The sequence below is a fragment of the Schistocerca americana genome, chromosome 1 (genome assembly GCF_021461395.2).
Source record: "Schistocerca americana isolate TAMUIC-IGC-003095 chromosome 1, iqSchAmer2.1, whole genome shotgun sequence".
Taxonomy (NCBI): Eukaryota; Metazoa; Arthropoda; class Insecta; order Orthoptera; family Acrididae; genus Schistocerca; species Schistocerca americana.
Genome location: NC_060119.1, coordinates 175995097 through 176015063, shown reverse-complemented (window position 1 = coordinate 176015063; position 19967 = coordinate 175995097). Strand labels below are relative to the sequence as shown.

At 43.9% G+C, this 19967-nt stretch overlaps 1 protein-coding gene across 1 annotated transcript; it reads left to right on the top strand.

Annotated features, from left to right (window-relative positions):
- The first annotated feature begins 783 nt into the window (after positions 1–783).
- LOC124548511 (trypsin alpha-like) lies at positions 784–10459 on the top strand. The gene is made up of 7 exons (XM_047125179.1): positions 784–853; positions 1111–1209; positions 4787–4926; positions 7776–7864; positions 8284–8390; positions 8628–8821; positions 10282–10459. Exons 1-7 carry the CDS (start codon positions 805–807, stop codon positions 10423–10425), a joined length of 822 nt encoding a protein of 273 aa, XP_046981135.1. The 5' UTR covers positions 784–804; the 3' UTR covers positions 10426–10459.
- Positions 10460–19967: the final 9508 nt, after the last annotated feature.

Here is a 19967-nt window from a genome sequence, read left to right as displayed (position 1 = left end):
TTTCGGCACAAATTTTCATGGTTGTAAGTCAATTCTACAGCTGATGGTTGCCCATATTCGCAACTACGAATGCATTTTAAGTGTTTCATAAAGGATGTACTCACTGCAGCGCCCGTTGCTTCGGGCATGCACGCAGGTCCAAAGTCCAAAGGATCATTTCATCGTAATTCAGAATAATACAGGCTCTGCAGTATCGTATTAATAAATTTGTTCCCTTTTTGTTATCTATCATACTGATCGAGGTCACTCTCTGATCCAATGATTTTTTGTTATTCTCTTCAGTTAGCGTAAACATTTCATGAAAAATTTAATCTTTAGCTACACTAATTCCCTGTGTTTTGTACGTTTTTTACCATCGTAGTTGTTTGTAACATTTCGAGGCACACTTCCATTCCTCGCTGTAAGTGTAGATAATTTTTTCATTCATTGTTACACTATTTACTGCTGTCCGTTTCCCACACTTCGTTCCTTTTCACTTGCAGGGTTACTAAATGTGTAACTTTATATCATTTATTACATCAGCAGTAGAAATCTCGTGATCACTTCATCCACGGCTACAGGGTCGAGGATGCTGATATGAATGTGTGTTGCGATACTTATCGACAAATACTGGGTTGTCGAGGTCGCCAAGTTGCCACCTGTAATCTAAGCCCTGCGTAACGCTATCAAGTATTTCGATTTCCTGAATTTCGCCATCCCTGGACCAAAAGTGCAAAACTGGGCCCCTGGCACTTAGCGGACCGGTATATAAGGCCGTGTGGTCGCGCTACGGGGCATCTCCTCTCCAGACACCAACAGTCGAACATGATGAGGCAGGCCGTTCTGGTGCTGGCACTCGCTGCCTGCGTGTTGGGTGAGTGGCGTCGCTGTTGTACTATGTCAGGGAACACAGCCATTCATACAGCTTCTGCTGGTCTGTCTGTGTCTCTAGCTAACGTAGGGAAATCATGAAATAACCGAAACAGTGTTTTTGCAGTATAGGACCTAAGGTTTCCTCTACTTCCACAGTTTCTATTGTCCGCTTGAAGAACGTTTATACTTATTTGTGTTTATTCATGAGAGATGGGCGGTGCCCACAGGTCACTGAGAGTGGTTTTAATTCTGTTTCAGCTGCTGAGCTGCCAGTCCGCCGTATTCCACACAGCGGACCCCACAGGAAGTTTGGCCTGAAGCACGGTCGCATCACCGGAGGCTCAGATGCCTCCCTGGGTAAGTCGCTCCTTCATGCCGTGATGCGTACTCCGTAAATAAGAGCGAGCGATGTGGCGCACTTGCTGGCACACTGGACTCACATCTACGTCCAGTTATTAAGACTTAGTCTTTCCGCAATTTCTCTGAATCCTTTATGGAAAATGCTCCGTTGAAAAGGAACATCCGATTTGCTTCCCCATACTTGATAAATTCCGAGCCTGTGCTTCGTCTCTAACCATCTTAATGTGAATGAGACCTTAACCTCCAGTCTTCTTTCCTTCCTTCTGATAATGGTACCTGTCAGTCTTCTTATTTGCTAAATCATCAGCCATCACCTCCAACACATGTTATATACTTTTGTCAGTGGACAGTCACTCGTAATAAGCTGCTGTTTTTTTTTTTTCGTCTGTATTCTGAGTTGTCTGATCTGTCCCCTTAGGATTTGCACCAACCTCCTCGTCTAAGTGTAGCACTTACACATAATGTCCTAGTTTACATGTTGGATATATTCTAATCCCCGTTTCTCTCAATAGTTTTGGCCATAGAAGATATTTCGTGATGTCTTAACACACGTCCTATCACCGTGTCCCTTCTTCTACTCATTGTTTTTCACATGTGTCGTTCCTCATCAGTTCTGTGGAGAACCTTCTCATTCCCCTTTCACCCCAGGCCAATCGGTTGGATGCAGTCTGCACTGTAAGTTGGGTTGACGCACATATTTGGTACGGTGCATGAAGGAGCTACCATGTTTGGACGTTCCTCTGATCACATCGTGAATGAAGTTGCCCGATATGTTGATGTATCAGTGCGTACTGTCCTGAGTGTCTACAAGGAATGTGCATTACTATCAATCACGTAACATGGCGTAACAACAGAGTCACGTAAATGATTCTAACCCACACAGAGCAGAGACAAGGTCGCGACTTGTCAGTAACAATCTGTTTCATACCCAACAGGAATAAATTGCACCTGTCACTGAATGTAGGCTCATCTCAACCAGATTCGAAAAAAAGGAGACTACACGAAATGCATATTCTGAGTCGGCTACTTCACGAATGGTGGCACATAAGATTGTACATCTTGAGTGGGCAGTATCTGACTGGAACCGTGTAGTGTGATTCGACGAGATGTGATTTCTCGCGTTTTCAAATGATGCAAAGCATCGAGTGCAGCAACAGCCCATTGAGGAATGACAGGGGCCGTGTGTCGAGAATGTAGTTTAGCCCGAGGTGGTCCTGTGCAGCTTTTGGGATGTATTTCGTATCTTGTCTTCGGCCACTCAGCTAGGTTACAGCGAACGTAAACGGAGATGTTTGTTTCGACACACTTGGTAACAAGGGGTTGCCTTTTCTCGTACATCTTCCTGTTGAGTATCTTGTGTACACTCGATACTCTTGAAAAGACGGCAATCGTATTCACAGGGGTGCACACACACGTTCCTGGCGAACACTCAGGGTTTAAATCAGATCTCGAATGAATCTATCCATCATTTAATCGCTTCAGATACATATGGCAAATGTGAAGAAACTTCGGAACTACTTTCCTAGCCCAACCGAGGTAATTATCAAGGCTAGAGGCCGTGCTACATGATACAGCGTGAAGACTCCTGATGGTGATAAAGTTTTTGTCCATTGTTCTTATATTACATTGCTAGACACTGGTCTCCTGTATGACTCAGTTTTCATTATACAAACCTACATGAAAACCACTCAGTGCATCAATGTTGACTGTTGCTGGCACCAAACGATTAGCTCTACAATATTACTTTCTATCGTGAGAAAATACCTCCACCTGTGCTTTACCGGAGAGAAAGCTTTTTTGGATATTGCTGTTACATCTTCAGTCCCAAGCCTGGTTTGATGCAGCTTTCCATGCTACTGTATCCTGTGCAAGCCTTTGGACCTCCGAATAACTACTGCAACCTACATCCTTCTGAATATGCTTACTGCATTCATCTCTTAGTTTCCCTCAACAATTTTTATCCTCCTTCCCCCCCGTCAACACACAAACACACACACACTCATACTTCCCTCGAATACTAAATTGATGATTCCTTGTTGATATCTCAGAATGTCACCTATTGAACGATCCCTTCTTTTAGTGAGATTGTGACACTTGTCTTCCAGTTCCATTCAGTACTTCCATACTCATCTAATCTTCAACATTCTGCTATAGCGCCACATTTCAAAAGCCTGTATTCTCTTCTCGTCTAGACCGTTTATGGTCCATGTTTCACTTTCATTTATGCCTGCACTTCAAATACCTTCTGGAAAGACGTCTTAACACGCAAATCTATATTCGATAGAAACAAACTTCTTTTGTTTAGAAATGCCTTCCTTGCTATTGCCAGTCTACATTTCATATCCTCTCTACTTCGGCCATCTTCAGTTATTTTGCTGCCCAAATAACAAATCCCATCTACTGCCTTTAGCGCCTCGTTTCGTTACGTAATTCTCTCAGCGTCACCTGACTTAATACGACTACGTTCCATCAACTTTGTCTTGTTTTTGTTGGTGTTCATATTATATCCTCCTTTCAAGTCATTGTCCTTTCCGATCAACTGCTCTTGCAAGTCCTTTGCTGTCTCTGACAGAATGACGATGTCATAGAAAGACCTCAAAGCTTTTATTTCTTCTCCATGAACTTTAATTCCGCGTAGAAATTTTTCTTTTGTTCCTATCGCAGCTTGCTCATTGTACAGATTGATTAACACCGAGATTAGACTACAGCACTCTCTCACTCCCTTCTCAATCACTGCTTCCAGTTCATGCCGTTCGACTCTTACAACTGCCGTCTGGGTTATTTACAAGTTGTAAGTAGCCTTTTGCTCACAGTATTTTACCCCTGGTACCTTCAGAATATCAAATAAAGTATTACAGTCAATATATCGGAAAGCTTTCTTCACGTCTACAAATTCTATAAACGTATGTGTGCCTCTCCATAACCTATCTTCTACGAGAAGTAGTAGGTTAACCACTGCCTGCCTTGTTCCTACATTTCAAAACAACTTTAGTCTTTTGTAACGAAGTACTGATTACCATGACATTCATAATACAAAATATAACCGAATACAATCAAACTTCTATCTCTCATAGCAGCTGCGCCCGTAGAGAAACAGTATATCATGCTTATCAGTACATACATGTACTAATCAGTGCATGTATGACCGAAAAAGCGGATACCATCTTCATACATTTAAGGTTGACCGGCCAATGATCTTCTTGAGTGCGGATGCACCCACGTTACTCAAACTCTTAAGGGAATCGGTAGATTGAGTATGGTGGACAGTAAGTTGGAAGTGTGGGTCTCACGGGGAAAGTGCCAGAGATAAGTCCCTGAAATCGCAGTATCTTCTGTGTCCTCGGTGGCTCAGTCGGACAGAGGATCTGCCATGTAAGCAGGAGGTCCTGAATTCGAGTTGTAAGCAGCTAATGGTCTGGCTTTCATTGTAATGTCATTCTTCGAGAGCTGCAAGATTTTCATACCACGCTTTTATTGCCGGTATTGTTGACGTTGCTTCCTGGTACTGGTAGACGCTATACTTTGCAAAGAGTGCAGCAACAGCAGGCGCTGAGCCGGCGTTCTATGTGTGCAGGCCAGTTCCCGTACCAGGTGTCCCTGCAGTGGGTGCAGCTGGGGCTGGCGTCCCACACGTGTGGCGGCTCCATCGTGAGCGCCAGCGCCGTCGTCACCGCAGGCCACTGCGCCGACCCCGCCTTCATCGGACACTACGAGGTGAGCACGAGGCTGCCTGACGTTTATCAAAACGGAAGGCAGTAATTAATGATGAAGTTATCGTTAATGTAGTTAAGTAACTGCAGCCAATCTCAATGTATTGTACTACCGCGAAGAAGGATGTCAGTACATACCCTGAGGTGAAAATAGTCATAGGATAGCTCCTAATACCGTGTCGGGCCTCCTTTTGGCAGGCGTAGTGCCGCAACTGGACGTGGCATGAGCTCAACAAGTCGCTGGAAGTCCCTGGAGAAACACTGACCAAGTATAGCAATCCATAGTGCGGTGCACGACTTTGTGCACGAACTGACCTCTCGATTATGTCACATAGATATTCGAAGGCATTCATGTCAGGCAATATGGGTTGCCGAATTATTAGCGCCAGTTGTCCAAAGTCTTCTTCAGAGCAATCACGAACATCTGTGACCGAGTGACACGACGTATCTTTGTTTGGGAAGATGAAATCCATGAATGGCTCCAAGCGATCTCCAAGTAACCGAACATAATCATTTCCCATCAGTGATCGGCTGAGTTGGATTAGAGAACGCAGTCCATTCCATGTAAACACAGACACCTCCATTATGGAGCCACCAGCAGTTTGTCCAGTGCGTTATTAACAACTTGGGTCCGTGGCTCAGTGGTTCTGTGCCACACTCGAAATCTACAACCACCTCTCACCAGCTGAATTCGGAACCCATCTGCTCTGGCTATGGTTTTCCGCTCGTCTAGCCTCATCCACCCAGGAGAGGCGCTGTGGGCGATGTCATGCTGTTGGCAAAGGCGCTTGATTGAGGCATATCTTGCCACAGACAGTAAATGGCAAATCTTGCTGCTCTGTCTGCTGCGCGGCACGTTACTTTTTTACCGCCCTGCCAGTGTCCAGCAATCTTCATTTGTCTAGCTAAAAGCTGTAGTAGAAAATACTAGACCACTATTGTCTACTGCAGGTCGCAACATACATAGAATTGTCCGGTAAACGGGATGTGGCTAGCTACTGAAATAAAAGTTTTAGCTTGGCAATGTAAATTTTCAGGTGTATTTTTTTATGATAAAGATCACAGTTAATACTGACAAGTCCGTACTAAGCGGCAACACACCGTACAGTTCACACGCACACCACAATCACACACGTAGCCAGTTTATGGTATTTACACCCGTTACCGTAGTTAATAGAGTTCACCGGATCGTTTAATTATGGAAATGCTCGCTCAAATGTTGTGCACTCTGCTTTACACGTAATACCTGTTCCAGTCTTAGATCGCACAACACGGCACGCAGCTTTAACTAACGGTAAAAGCAATAATTTTGATATTCCGTCCGAAATTCCACACCGCTTCCACTATACCGTTCACTTAAATACACTTTGTGCTACTTCGCGAACTCGTAATTAGCATTTTTCCGCGATTTTACAGTACTTTCGACTGAGCTGCTTTCAATGAGATGTTACTAGTTTGAACCCTCAGCCCCCCGACTGACTTAGATCACACCAAAGGCTTTGTTCCCAGCATAGATTGGCGCGACCCTGCATTTTTCTAATTAGCTGACATCACAAACAGCAAATCAGGTTGCAGTATTATCCCGCGCTAACCCGCGCTTCACTTCAATGACCAATCGCAGTAAAACATTTCTTTCTATGGCAATTGTTAAATAAATAAATTTAGAAAAGTATCAAATATAAATTACTCCTTCTGAAATTTCCGATTAATTTGTGTTCTACTCACGATTTATTAGTACCATAAACTGACTGCACATTTAATTATAGTAAATCCCCCGTATAGTTTAACTGGTACTTCGTGAATAAACAAAACAATTTTCATTTACTTCTGTTCTTCTTCACTCATACAACACTCACACTGCTAATTACTACACATATAAAACAACTATAATTATGCAAATACATTAAATATTAATCAAACATAACTTTACAACATTGTTTTGACTACGACTGCTAGCACTGCCCGTCAACTGCTGACCTCTGCCGCCTACTAGTACAACTACGTGCAGCTCTGTAACTCAGGTCCATGTCAGCTGGTGACATCTGTCGATGACTCATGCCTATAACGAGTGACAGGAGCGATGCGAGGGCGCTACGCCTCATGTCCTAACGGATACGTTCGTCGTGCGTCCCACATTGATTTCTGCGGCTACTTCATGCCGTGTTGCTTGTCTGCTAGCACTAGAACTCTACACTGTTCTCGGTCGTTACTGAAGTTTCGTCGGCAGCTCCGTTGTCCCTGGTGAGAGGTAAAGTTAGAAATTTGGTATTCTGGGCACACTCTTGACCCTGTGTATCTTGGAATATTGAATTTCCCAAGTGGAACATCCCATGTGTCTAACTCCAACTACGATTACACGTTCAAAGTCTTTTAATTCTCGTCGTGCGGCCATAATCATGTCGGAAACCTTTCCACATGGATCACATGAGTTCAAATCAGATGTTGTAGGCGATAGTACATCCGTCTACATATGTGCATATAGGCATCCCCTGACTTCTGTCACCTCATTGACAACTGTTGGAATAATTTTCGTTTGGGCTATTGGGAATGGATAAGCTAGCCCTAGGTTTTTCGTTAGAGAGCAGATTTTACGGCCTCATATTAAGCAACACAGTATATCCAAATTATATTTTGTATTGTGTGTGTGATTCATATGAGTGAGAGCACTTACAGTGCGGTTAAGTAATTGTTGCGTCGAATAATTGCATATAGTTCCTGAGAGGGTAGATATGTATTAGATAGTATAACATAACTCTAGTCCCCTAGTACGTTCGAATGCCCTGACAGCTAACACTGTGCGAAGAAACACAAATAACTCTCTCTGACTGCGTTGTCTTCTGTCGTGTGTTTCAGGCCGTGGCTGGTATCAACTCCCTGAACTCCAACGGCCAGAGGGTGCGCGTATCCCAGCAGGTAGTGCACCCAGACTACGCGGACGTTGAGTAAGTGCCGCAGACAAATTCTATATTAAGTGTGGTCTAAACCTGTCTGGGATGGATACGTTATAGCCTGTTATTCTAGGCTGTACTGTTATTAAGAATATGACTTACAGTTATAATAATGAGTTGGTATTGATTACTAAGAGGTACCTTCGTGTGAAGTTTGCAAATGGTTTTCATTCTTCCGTGGAGTTTTTATCCTCCATTACCGAATGCGAGATCCCTGTCATTTAGACTTATAACAATCGTTAATGATAATGAGGGTGGAGATTGTCGCTCTGTCTTTCAGGGTACAGGACTCTGTTTGTGGTACATTGTATGACCACAAGCTACGTACCAATATGACGTACGTACTCATGTCTGCAATAATGGTTTTTCAACTGACGATGGGTGTTTAATTTGATTTGTCGTTTGTTCTACAGCAATGTCGCCATCAACGACATCGCCGTCTTCCTGCTGCAGTCCAGCTTTTCTCTGAGCGGCAACGTACAGGCTATCTCGCTGCCCACCGCTGGATCCGTCCCCAGCGGTAAGTCAATCACCTCTTCCGGCATCATGGCTATTTATAAAAAAATGTGTGGACGCTGGAAATTCGCGATTATTCTACTCGTTTTCTCGTTACTTCTTCTGATGAATTTGTAACCATGAACAGGAATCAGAATTTTTCGTCCTCTTCTGCTAAAGCTGATTAAACTAAACGGAAACCCGTCATGCGATCATGGAGGGCACTACAGGAGGGTTTACGGCTAGACCTTGTTTTTTACAGCTGGTTCGACGGCTACTCTGTCCGGCTGGGGCAGCGTCAGCACGGGTGGCATACCCAACTACCCCGACATCCTGCAGTGGGTCGACGTCAGCATCATCAGCAACACCCAGTGCGCGCAACTGCTGGGCAACAGCCCGCTCAACGATGAGAACATCTGCACCGGCCCCGTCAACGACGGCATCTCCGCCTGCTCGGTACGTAGCACAACACTGCAAGTCACATGAGTGGTGGTGAGCTAAGCGTGTTAACCCTTTCGCGGATGCTAGGGCAGTCCAGCCTGCGAGACCGGATGGAGGGTCCAAGATACTTTGCCGCTGTAAGGTGTATCCACTGGAGGCTAACCACATGTTTCAGCGCTCTAGAACCATAAAATCAATATCGCATGGTAGTTAGTCACAGTGGTTCCTATGTTTGGTAAACACGAAATAGAATATCATATGAGAAGCACCGGAACAAAACCCGATATATCCACTTTTGCTGTATTCGCGTCTTTGAGCTGTAGTGGGGAGATACGGGAGTAATAATACATGCTGCCACAAAATAATTTTCAGTACAACGCGACATCTGTTGCTTTATGGTGTGTTTCTTCTTTTTATATCTTGTGGAGCCATTTAGAGATCACTATTTGTTACTCTCTGTATTAAAAGCAAATGCGGATTTATCGGTTTTTGTTCCGGCGCTCCTCGTATCTAATGCAAGCATTCTGTTATGAGTTTATCCCGGGCTGAGAAAAGTGATAGGAACTTTCATATTTCTGGTTGGAAATTTTTGTAACTGGAGACTTACATTAGCAGTATACGTGCCTGTAATCTATTATTGCAACATTATTTGAAACATCAGATACGTGAGTTGCTTAGGATAATTTATGCCGTGTCACGTTATATCTGTTTGTATTATGTGTGCTTTGTAGATTTGGCGATCAAATTACAGTTATTTGGCCGAGCATGCCGTTTTCTGTTCCACGCACCCGAGAGTGTACGTATTTTGGTGCACTATTGGCCGTTAGTGGCATCTGATACGTCAGTTCATTAGGTTAACTCATGCTCTTCAGGTTATATATGTTTGTGTCACTTTTCTGTAGTACGTTAGGAAATAAAATTGTACGTGTTCGATGGAATTGTATGCAGAAAGGAAACATGAGCAGGTGAAAGCTGTAGCGCTTTCCGTCATAACAAAGAAATGCTGTTAAAGACCGTGTTGGGATCAAGAGGAGTCGCCAATCTGATGAGTATGTTTACCTCCTCCTGCACCGAACCGTCAGGCCTTTCTGACTGCTGGGCGTAAGTGAATGGCCTTAGCGATCAGTCCGCTCTATCTGCCAGGCCTACATACACTGCCCATATCTACCTTAGCAGGTGCAATATTAATAAGATGGTTTTGTTCACTATTTCGTCAGCATACGCTAGAGTTTCAACAAGGGACTTCTTTGTGATATACGGTCTGTTAATTCTGAGTGAAACGAGTGATCAGTCTGAGAGCTGCCTTACAGACCAACTGAAATACTGAAGTTTCATTGTCTCCGCTATGTATGAATGTTCGGAGATCAATAAATGTGGAGCAGCTGGTAATTAAGACGTTCGCATATGTTGTACGGTGCAGTGTGTGTCGTAGAACGAGAGTGGGTGTACTGACCACGTGGCTTGGTTTTCTGCAGGGAGACTCCGGCGGACCTCTGGCCCAGGACGGAGCCCTCATCGGAGTCGTGTCTTGGGGCATCGTGCCCTGCGGCTCTGCTGGAGCGCCTTCCGTCTTCACCAGGGTATCTGCTTTCTTGGACTTTGTCAACCAGTACGCCTGAATACGTCGTGCTGCAACTGTAATCTGATCTGAGACTCGAGTAATAAAAATTAAAAATTTCTCTACATTCTTCGTTATTGTGTGCCGTTTAATTCCAAATTCTCCTACGTTGTTGTTTGAAACAGTGAAACACATCCGGTTTCGGAATGAAACCACATACTTCACTTTTATGTTAACTGGAAAATTGTATTACGATATCTTCTGCTGACATTTTCTTCCTGTCTCCATTAGTTTCAATTCACACTGCTAAATAAGTTTGGCATGACTCATCTAAAACATACTTCTTATATGCACTAATGGATGGGCAAGCAGCCAGCAACAAAAACCTTTACAAAAGCTGTATTGCATTGTCACGAGAGGTTCTGGTAGATATACCCATTTTCAGACGGCTACATATGTTTACTGCAGCTGTAGCTGAACAGACGTTCTTCGGGGGGGCAGGAGCGGATGACGGGCTGCTCACCGACTAATAATCTAGTAACACAGGGTTATCCAGCCACAAACGGTTACGGTAATAAAATAAAACTTCGTTAAAGGCTATCTGTTCTCCATTAACAATACTTAATTGAAGAGAGAATAGAGATGAACATACACATCATTTCCGCCCTTTTTATTGCTCATGATAACCACACATGCATGTTGTATCACCATACAGCGTGACCTTCAGAGGTGGTAGTACAGGTTGCTGTACACACCGGTACCTTTAATACCCAGTAGCACGTCCTCTTGCATTGATGCATGCCGGAATTCGTCGTGACATACTATGCACAAGTACATCAACGCGCTGTTGGTGGAGACTGTCCCAATCCTCAACGGCGATTAGGTGTAGATCCTTCAGAGTGGCTGGTGGATCACGTCGTCCATAAACAGCTCTTTTTCAATCTATCCCAGGCATGTTCGATAGAGTTCATATCTGGGGAACATGCTGGACACTCTAGTCGAACGATGTCGTTATCCTGAAGGAAGTCATTCACAAGATGTGTACGATGGGTGCTCGAATTGTTGTCCATGAAGACGAGTGCCTCGCCAATATGCTGCCCATATGGTTGCACTATCGGTCGGAGGATAGCATTCACGTATCGTCAAGTCATTAGGCGCCTTCCATGACCACCAGCGGCGTACGTCGGTCCCTCATAGTGCCACCCCAAAACAACAGGGAACCTCCACCTGCCCAGCGTGTCTAAGGCGTTCCGCCTGAGCGGGGACCCTCCAAACAGGTCTCTGACGATTGTCTGGTTGAAAGCATACGCATCAGTGAAGAGAACATGATGCCAATCCTGAGTGGTCCATTCGGCATGTTGTTGGGCCAATCTGTACCGTGCTGCATGGTGTTGTGACTTCAAAGATGGACCTCGCCATGGACGTCGGGTGTGAAGTTGCGCATCATGCAGCCTATTGCGCACAGATCGAGTCGTAACACGACGTCCTGTGGCTGCACAAAAAATCATTATTCAACATGGTGGCGTTGCTGTCTGGGCTCCTCCGAGCCATAATCCCTAGCTAGCGGTCATCCACTGCAGTAGTAGCCCTTGGGCAGCCTGAGGGGGGATGTTACCGACAGTACCTGTCTCTCTATATCTCCTACCTGTATGTCCGAACAACATCGCTTTGGTTCACTCCTTGACGACTGGACACTTCCCTTGTTGAGAGCGATTGAACCACGGTATTGACCGTCTATGTATGGTTGAACCACAGACAACACGAGCTGTGTACCTCAATCCTGGTAGAATGACTGATCGGCTGTCAGATCCCCTCAGTCTAGTAGGCGCTGCTCATGCATGGTTGTTTACGCCTTTGGGCGGGTTTAGTGACATCTCTGAACAGTCAAAGGGACTCTGTCTGTGATACAGTATCCACAATCAACATCTATCTTCAGGAGTTCTGGAAACCGAGGCGATGCAAAACAATTTTTTTGATGTGTGTATTTTCTTTAAGAGTGCCGGATGTGGCCCCACATTGGCTTTGTTGTTATTTCATGCTGCATGGTAGGACGGCAGCGAGTTTCCTTAGAGGACAGTTCTAATATGCAGGGTGGTCCATTGATAGTGACTGGGCCAAATATCGCACGAAATAAGCATCAAACTAAAAAATTACGAAGAACGAAACTCGTCTAGTCTGAGGGTAACCAGATGGCGCTATGGTTGGCCCGCTAAATGGCGCTGCCATAGGTCAAACGGATATCAATTGTGTTTTTTAAATAGGAACCCCCATTTTTTATTGCATATTTGTGTAGTTCGTAAATAGATATGAATGTTTTAGTTGGATCACTTTTTTTCGCTTTGTGATAGATGGCGCTGTAATAGTCACAAACGTATAAGTACGTGGTATCACGTAACATTCCGCCAGTGCGGACGGTATTCACGTATGTTAAAATGGACTGTTTACCAGTTGCGGAAAAGGTCGATATCGTGTTGATGTATGGCTATTGTGATCAACGTGCCCAACGGGCGTGTGCTGTGTATCCTGGACGACATCATCCAAGTGTCCGGACCGTTCGCCGGATAGTTACGTTATTTAAGAAAACAGGAAATGTTCAGCCACATGTGAAACGTCAACCACGACGTGCAACAAATGATGATGCCCAAGTTGATGTTTTAGCTGCTGTTGCGGCTAATTCGCACATCAGTAGCAGACAAATTGCGCGAGAATCGGGAATCTCAAAAACGTCGGTGTTGAGAATGATACATCAACATCGATTACACCGATACCATATTTCTATGCACCAGGAATTGCATGGCGACGACTTTGAATGTCGTGTGCAGTTCTGCCACTGGGCACAAGAGAAATTACGGGACGGTGACAGACTTTTTGCACGCGATCTATTTAGCGACGAAGCGTCATCCACCAACAGCGGTAACGTAAACCGGCATAATACGCACTATAGGGCAACGAAAAATCCACGATGACGGCGACAAGTGGAACATCAGCGACCTTGGCGGGTTAATGAATTGTGCTGCATTATGGGAGGAAGGATAATTGGCCCCCATTTTATCGATGGCAATATAAATGGTGGAATGTATGCTGATTTCCTACGTAATGTTCTACCGATGTTACTACAAGATGTTTCAGTGCTTGACAGAATGACGGTGTACATCCAACATGATGGATGTCCGGCACATAGCTCGCGTGCGGTTGAAGCGGTATTGAAATGCATATTTCATGACAGGTGGATTGGTCGTCGAAAGACCATACCATGGCCCGCACTTACACAGGATCTGACGTCCCCGGATTTCTTTCTGTGGGGAAAGTTGAAGGGCATTTGCCATCGTGATCCACCGTCAACGCCTGACAATATGCGTCAGCGCATTGTCAATGCATGTGCGAACATTACGGAAGGCGAACTACTCGCTGTTGAGAGGAATGTCGTTACACGTATTGCCAAATGCAATGAGATTGATGGACATCGTTTTGATCATTTATTACATTAATGTGGTATTTACAGGTAATCACGCTGTAACAGCATGCGTTCTCAGAAATGATTAGTTCACAAAGGTACATGTATCACATTGGAACAACCGAAATAAAATGTTCAAACGTACCTACGTTCTGCATTTTAATTTAAAAAGCCTACCTGTTACCAACAGTTCGTCCAAAATTGTGATCCGTATGTTTGTGACCATTACAGTGCCATCTGTCACAAAGCGAAAAAAGTGGTCCAGCTAAAACATTCATATCTCTTTAAGTACTACACGAATATGTAATAAAAAATGGGGGTTCCTATTTGAAAAAATGCAGTTGATATCCGTTTGACGTATGGCAGCGCCATCTAGTGGGCCAACCATAGCGCCATTTGGTTTCCCCGTTAAAGCTAGACAAATTTGGTTCTTGTAGTTTTTTCGTTTGACGCTTATTTCGTCAGATATTTGGCCAGGTCACGATCAATGGACCATAAAAAAATAATAAAAATAAATAAAAAACGTACAGCACTAGCTTATTACGTAGGAGCTCGTGGATCGAATCTCATAAAATACTGCGATTTTTTATCTCTAATTGTAATCAAAAAACGTTCATTATTATTATTTTTAATCACAAAAAAAGAAAAAAAGGAAGTGAGGTGGTAAAGCACTTGATTTCGAAAGGCAGTGTCCCGAGTTCGAGTCTTGGTCCGGCAAAAAGATTTAATCTGTCAGGAAGTTTCAAATCCCATATTCATTTAATAGTAAATGTTTCGTTGAACACAGTTTGGTGTCCTTTTTCCAGAGCATGTCCTGCTATAATGCTTTATCAGGATACCATTGGCGGAAACACGTCTCTGTTCAATACCTCATAAAGTCTACCCAACATGTAACTTCCCGCATCTACATGGTATTCTGTATATTCTTAGAATACAAAGATCTACATGATATTTCAGAGGGAGTTTACGAATTTTTACTAGAAGCCTGAGAACTGACACGGTTTCAGGCCTTTTTGGGTGACGGCTGATCTTTCCTCTTGCTGAGCCACACAAACGGCAGACAGTCAAGTTTCTTCTGCTAATGAGTCATGGGTGAAATAGTTTGTTTTGGCAATTTTCCTTCAAAACATTCCGTAAGTGGCTTAGTTCTCAAGCAAAATTTTCGCGTCTTAAACGGCTTTGGCTAGATGCACCAACGGTCCTCAGAACAGAATGAGTCTGTGATGGGTAATGGTAGCTGGTAGCGTGCAGATACTGGTCAGTGTGGATAAGTTTTCGGTAATCTCGGTGACGAAGGCACCCATTTTATTTGCAGCAGACAAGAATATTTAGGAATGACAAACCACCATCTGTATCTACGTCCACTGTGAACTTAATGTGGTCATGGATATCGTTTATGTGGCCCAAGAACTCTTCCAGCTTTTCGGGACTGTGAATCAGGACAACAAATGTGTTATCGTCATAATGGTTCAAATGGCTCTGAGCACTATGGTACTCAACTGCTGAGGTCATTAGTCCCCTGGAACTTAGAACTAGTTAAACCTAACTAACCTAAGGACATCACAAACATCCATGCCCGAGGCAGGATTCGAACCTGCGACCGTAGCGGTCTTGCGGTTCCAGACTGCAGCGCCTTTAACCGCACGGCCACTTCGGCCGGCTCGTCATAATGATAAAGTGAGTAGACATCCTGGTCGTTGTTTTGGATTGCATTGGCAAGGTGTCTCAGTTGTTGATAGTAAATATCAGTAGTGATGGCTACACCTCGGGGAAGCAATTCGTAGTACATCACACTGTCGCTGTTCCACCAAATGCATTATATTGTCTATTGTGGATGCGAATAGGTCTTTGTACAGGGAGTTGCTGTTTTGTTTGGGTTCAATCATTCCTTTCTTTTCTTACGTTAGCACAAGGAAAACAGTTCTCGTCACCAGGTTCGATAGAGGATGGGAATGGTCGGTCTTTTTTCACAAGGCAACTGATTACGAGGAAGCAGAGATGCGCGTATGTTCATCCGCTGTCTTTTATGATTCTGACTTAGAGCATGCGGCACCTGTAACTAAGTTCTGAATTGTTCACGTGAACATGCAAATGTTGCGCGACGGTGGAATAATCACATACAATCGCATATGTGAGTTCTCGGGTACAATGACGTGGATCATTGTGGATTAGCGCGTTAAACGATCTTCATTAAACCTCCTGAACGAAGAGTGTAACAAATGTCAAGTGATCCTCCTTAAAACGGTAAAACCATCTTCTTGTCGTGCTCTGTCCAGTAGCATTATCCTCATACGACAATGCAAATGTTTTCGGCTGCCGCTGCTGCTGTCATCCGTCTATTGAATTCAATCGCAAGAATATGTCGGAAATGTTCCGATTTCTCTACTTGGCACTCCACTCACTACCTCCAAACGAGAAAATGGTAATTGTAAACTCAAATAGCAACAGTGAATTAAAAATAAAAAATGGCACTCGATAAATGGCAACCGCAACATCAGCATGCAAAACAAAAAGGCTTCATTCGTATGCACCAAACTAATAATTACAGATTTAGTTATTTTCTAACGGACTAAATAGTAGCCCAGTACCCACGAACACCACCCTGTTAAAAGTCTCTCTCTATATCTCCCTCCCTCCCTCCCTCCCTCCCTCTCTCTATTTCTCTCTCTCTCTCTCTCAGCCGGCCGGAGTGGCCGTGCGGTTCTAGGCGCTGCTGTCTGGAACCGAGCGACCGCTCGGGCATGGATGTGTGTGATGTCCTTAGGTTAATTAGGTTTAATTAGTTCTAAGTTCTAGGCGACTGATGACCTCAGAAGTTTAGTCGCATAGTGCTCAGAGCCATTTGAACCATCTCTCTCTCTCTCTCTCTCTCACACACACACTCACTCACTCACTCTCTCATACACACACACACACACACTCACACACACACACACACACACACACACACACACACAAAGAATATTAAAGTACATACAGTCACTACAACACAAAGAAATGGCGAACGAAAAACAATGAAAGTTGTCAACACCGCGCACTGTAAACACGGCAAACCAAAATACAGTGAACAGTGGAAGTGAGATATTAAGTTTAAATGTTTTCATAAATACTAAAAATCAGATAATCTTCCGTAAATAGATGGTCCACCCTACTAACATTCAATGACCTAAAACATATTATTTGATTTAATTGTTGGCGTAGCAAAATGTACAGATACAATGCGTTACAAATAATCTGGACGAGACATTGATGCGTGGAAACGTAATAATAGAAACGTTTTCAACCTTTAATAAGACATTTGGTCTGAAGATAGCTTACTGCACGCCGTTAGCCGCAATCAGCTTAATGTGCTTGCACACGAACCGATCAGTACGTGTCGGTAAGTAGCGCGACCCCGTGGGTTGCTTAAGAAATCACCTTTTGGTGTGGCAGCTCTCCTCATTGTGTACGCTTGATGGAAAATATTGGAGGAGAGCTCCACCTTATGTGAGACACCGGTGTCCTGCATTACGCGAAATTTCTCTCGAACGCAACTTAGGCCTCTGAAGTGGCCACTTCGCTGCGCTTTTGTGGCGCTTATCACACGCCAGATTAGATTACAGCAGGCAGGACAGCTTCTCAAGTTTAAGCTGAATGGTCGACTTCCTGAGCGTGACCTTGGCTATATACTGTGATTTTCTGCAGCCAATATTCAAATCAACATATTTTCTACGCTGATGCGCATTAACGTCCTGCGCTAGCACCGTCATTAGAGACGGAGTAAGAGCTGCCCTTTAATACACTGTCAAAATAGCTTCCTTTCCGAAGAATTTGTGTAATGTCGCAGTTAAAAAATTTAGTTAAAAAGTAGCCTATATGAAAAACTGATTGTTACTGACGATGTAAAATGACTTTCGTCTTTTCAAAAAAAATGGTTCAAATGGCTCTGAGCACTATGGGACTTAACAGCTGTGGTCATCAGTCCCCTAGAACTTAGATCTACTTAAACCTATCTAACCTAAGGACACCACACACGTCCATACCCGAGGCAGGATTCGAACCTGCGACCGTAGCGGTCACGCGGTTCCAGACTGAAGCGCCTAGAACCGCTCGGCCACTCCGGCTGGCTCGTCTTTTCAAACCCACCGGTACCTAGACCCACAGAATTTATGTTCCTGTGTTTTCTGGAATATTTTTTAATCTTTAATTAAAGTCTGGAAATATAAAAGCTCCTCAGTTGCAGGTTTAGACAACCTTCCAGTCTGCTTCGTAGTAATATGAGGCTACTCTTTTGATGTAATAGCAGAGGTGACTGAACGTGTTACGCTCTGCACAAAATGCCATTAGCAATGGTGGGTTGTGCTCATGCATGTCTGCTCAACATCCACTTACACTTCACCGACAGGGGGTGGGACTGGGGGTAGGATGTTGTGTGACACGCTGAAATTACTTTCCTTCCACGGGAAACAAAATATTGAACGTTACCTGCCTAGTATTGTTTCTTTAGCTTTCGCCTTTGAGGAGAGTCACTGGTATACCAAGGGTCTTATTTATCTCACATAAACACTTCCCGTGTGACAATACCATTATTGACCCAATGTGGAAAGAAGGATCCGTAGCCTCATCTGGCTTCCGACGTACTCGTTACTGGAAAAGTATTCATGGACTCATCAGCCGCACTTACCTACTTGTAGCATTGGATGGTCCAGAGCACTTGTGACGTGTAGTCAAGAAGGGTACTCCATGAGACAGAGGTTCCTGTACACACACCGAAGAAATGGTTCTAACAGGTGTAGCTGCTAGCGCATACCAGTGGTCCCGCATTGAAATGACGAATAGGTTGAGGTACTAGGGCCCGTCTAATGCTATTACAATACAGGAAAGACGACGCGGGGAGGTGTAACCATTCTTCTCTCAAAGCGACGCGCGTCAGATAACATCGCTGGCCGCTGCTGTAACCCAGTGATGGCGTCAGTTTCGACAAAATAAAAGTATTCCCAAAAAACAATTTTCATCGTGTACCGTGGATAGCTCTGGGTCTGTATGATTTGGAGTGTTTGTACCGTCAGATGTTTACTGGTCTGGGCACTTTGAGATGTGGTCTGCTCTTGACTATGTTGTGCGCAACTATTGCTCGTTCATTCTAGTATGAATTTGCAGTCACCAAATATTTGTTCAACTACCAAACGTGTCAGCCAATCTACTTCGCCTCTTCTCGTTTGGATCCCACCTGCAACTAGCTGTACTACCACATCACGTGCCGGGGTCGTGTACACTCGTTCACATACTTTTAATGAATACGGTAGCAGGCGACGCTCTTCAACATATCTTGTTCATTTCTTGTGTGGCAAAGGCTGCGAAGGGCAATGCTCCGTGTAGAGGTACTCGACCTCCTCACCGACTTGGTTACTTATCAAATCAAGAATCTGCACACGTGATTCACAGAAAAGAGCATCATAAATCATTTACTATCTATGCATCTGTGTTACGTTTCAGAAGAATCAATGTTTGTATTATTATTTTATTATTTTGAGCTTTTCCTCATTACAGAGCCTTATCTCCAACATAATAATTTACTTGGCAATTACAATACAAACAATAAACGTTCTTCAACTATATTTGTCAAAATATTTCTCCAGGTGTTTCGATCTTGTGTGTCTTCTTCCTCTGCGCCCATTCTCCTCATTGTGTGCTGTACATTTAGGAGCCAGGTGGTCATAGGTCGTCCTCTTCTTCTTCTTCCCTCCGGTTCCCACTCCAGTATCAGTTTTGGTATTCTGGTTTTCTCCATTCGTCGTACATGCCCGTACCACTGTAATTTCTTCCTATCCATTACGTCATATATTCTTTCTTTTATTTCCATTCTCCTTATTGCTTCGGTGTTCCTTATCTTTTCTTTCCTGGAGATTCTTGCCGATCTTCTCCAAAAGTCCATCTCTAGAGCTTGTAATTTTTTAATGTGCTTCATGTTAATTGTACAGGTCTCCGTTCCATACAGAACCACACTCTCTAATGTGGATTTGTATATTAATTTTTTAGTTCTACACATTACATTCCTGCTCCATAAGACTGAGTTAAGCATCCCAATGACCCTCCGTCCGCTACTAATTCTTTTATTGATTTCTGACTCTGATTTTCCCTCGATTTCTAAAATGGATCCCAAATAACAG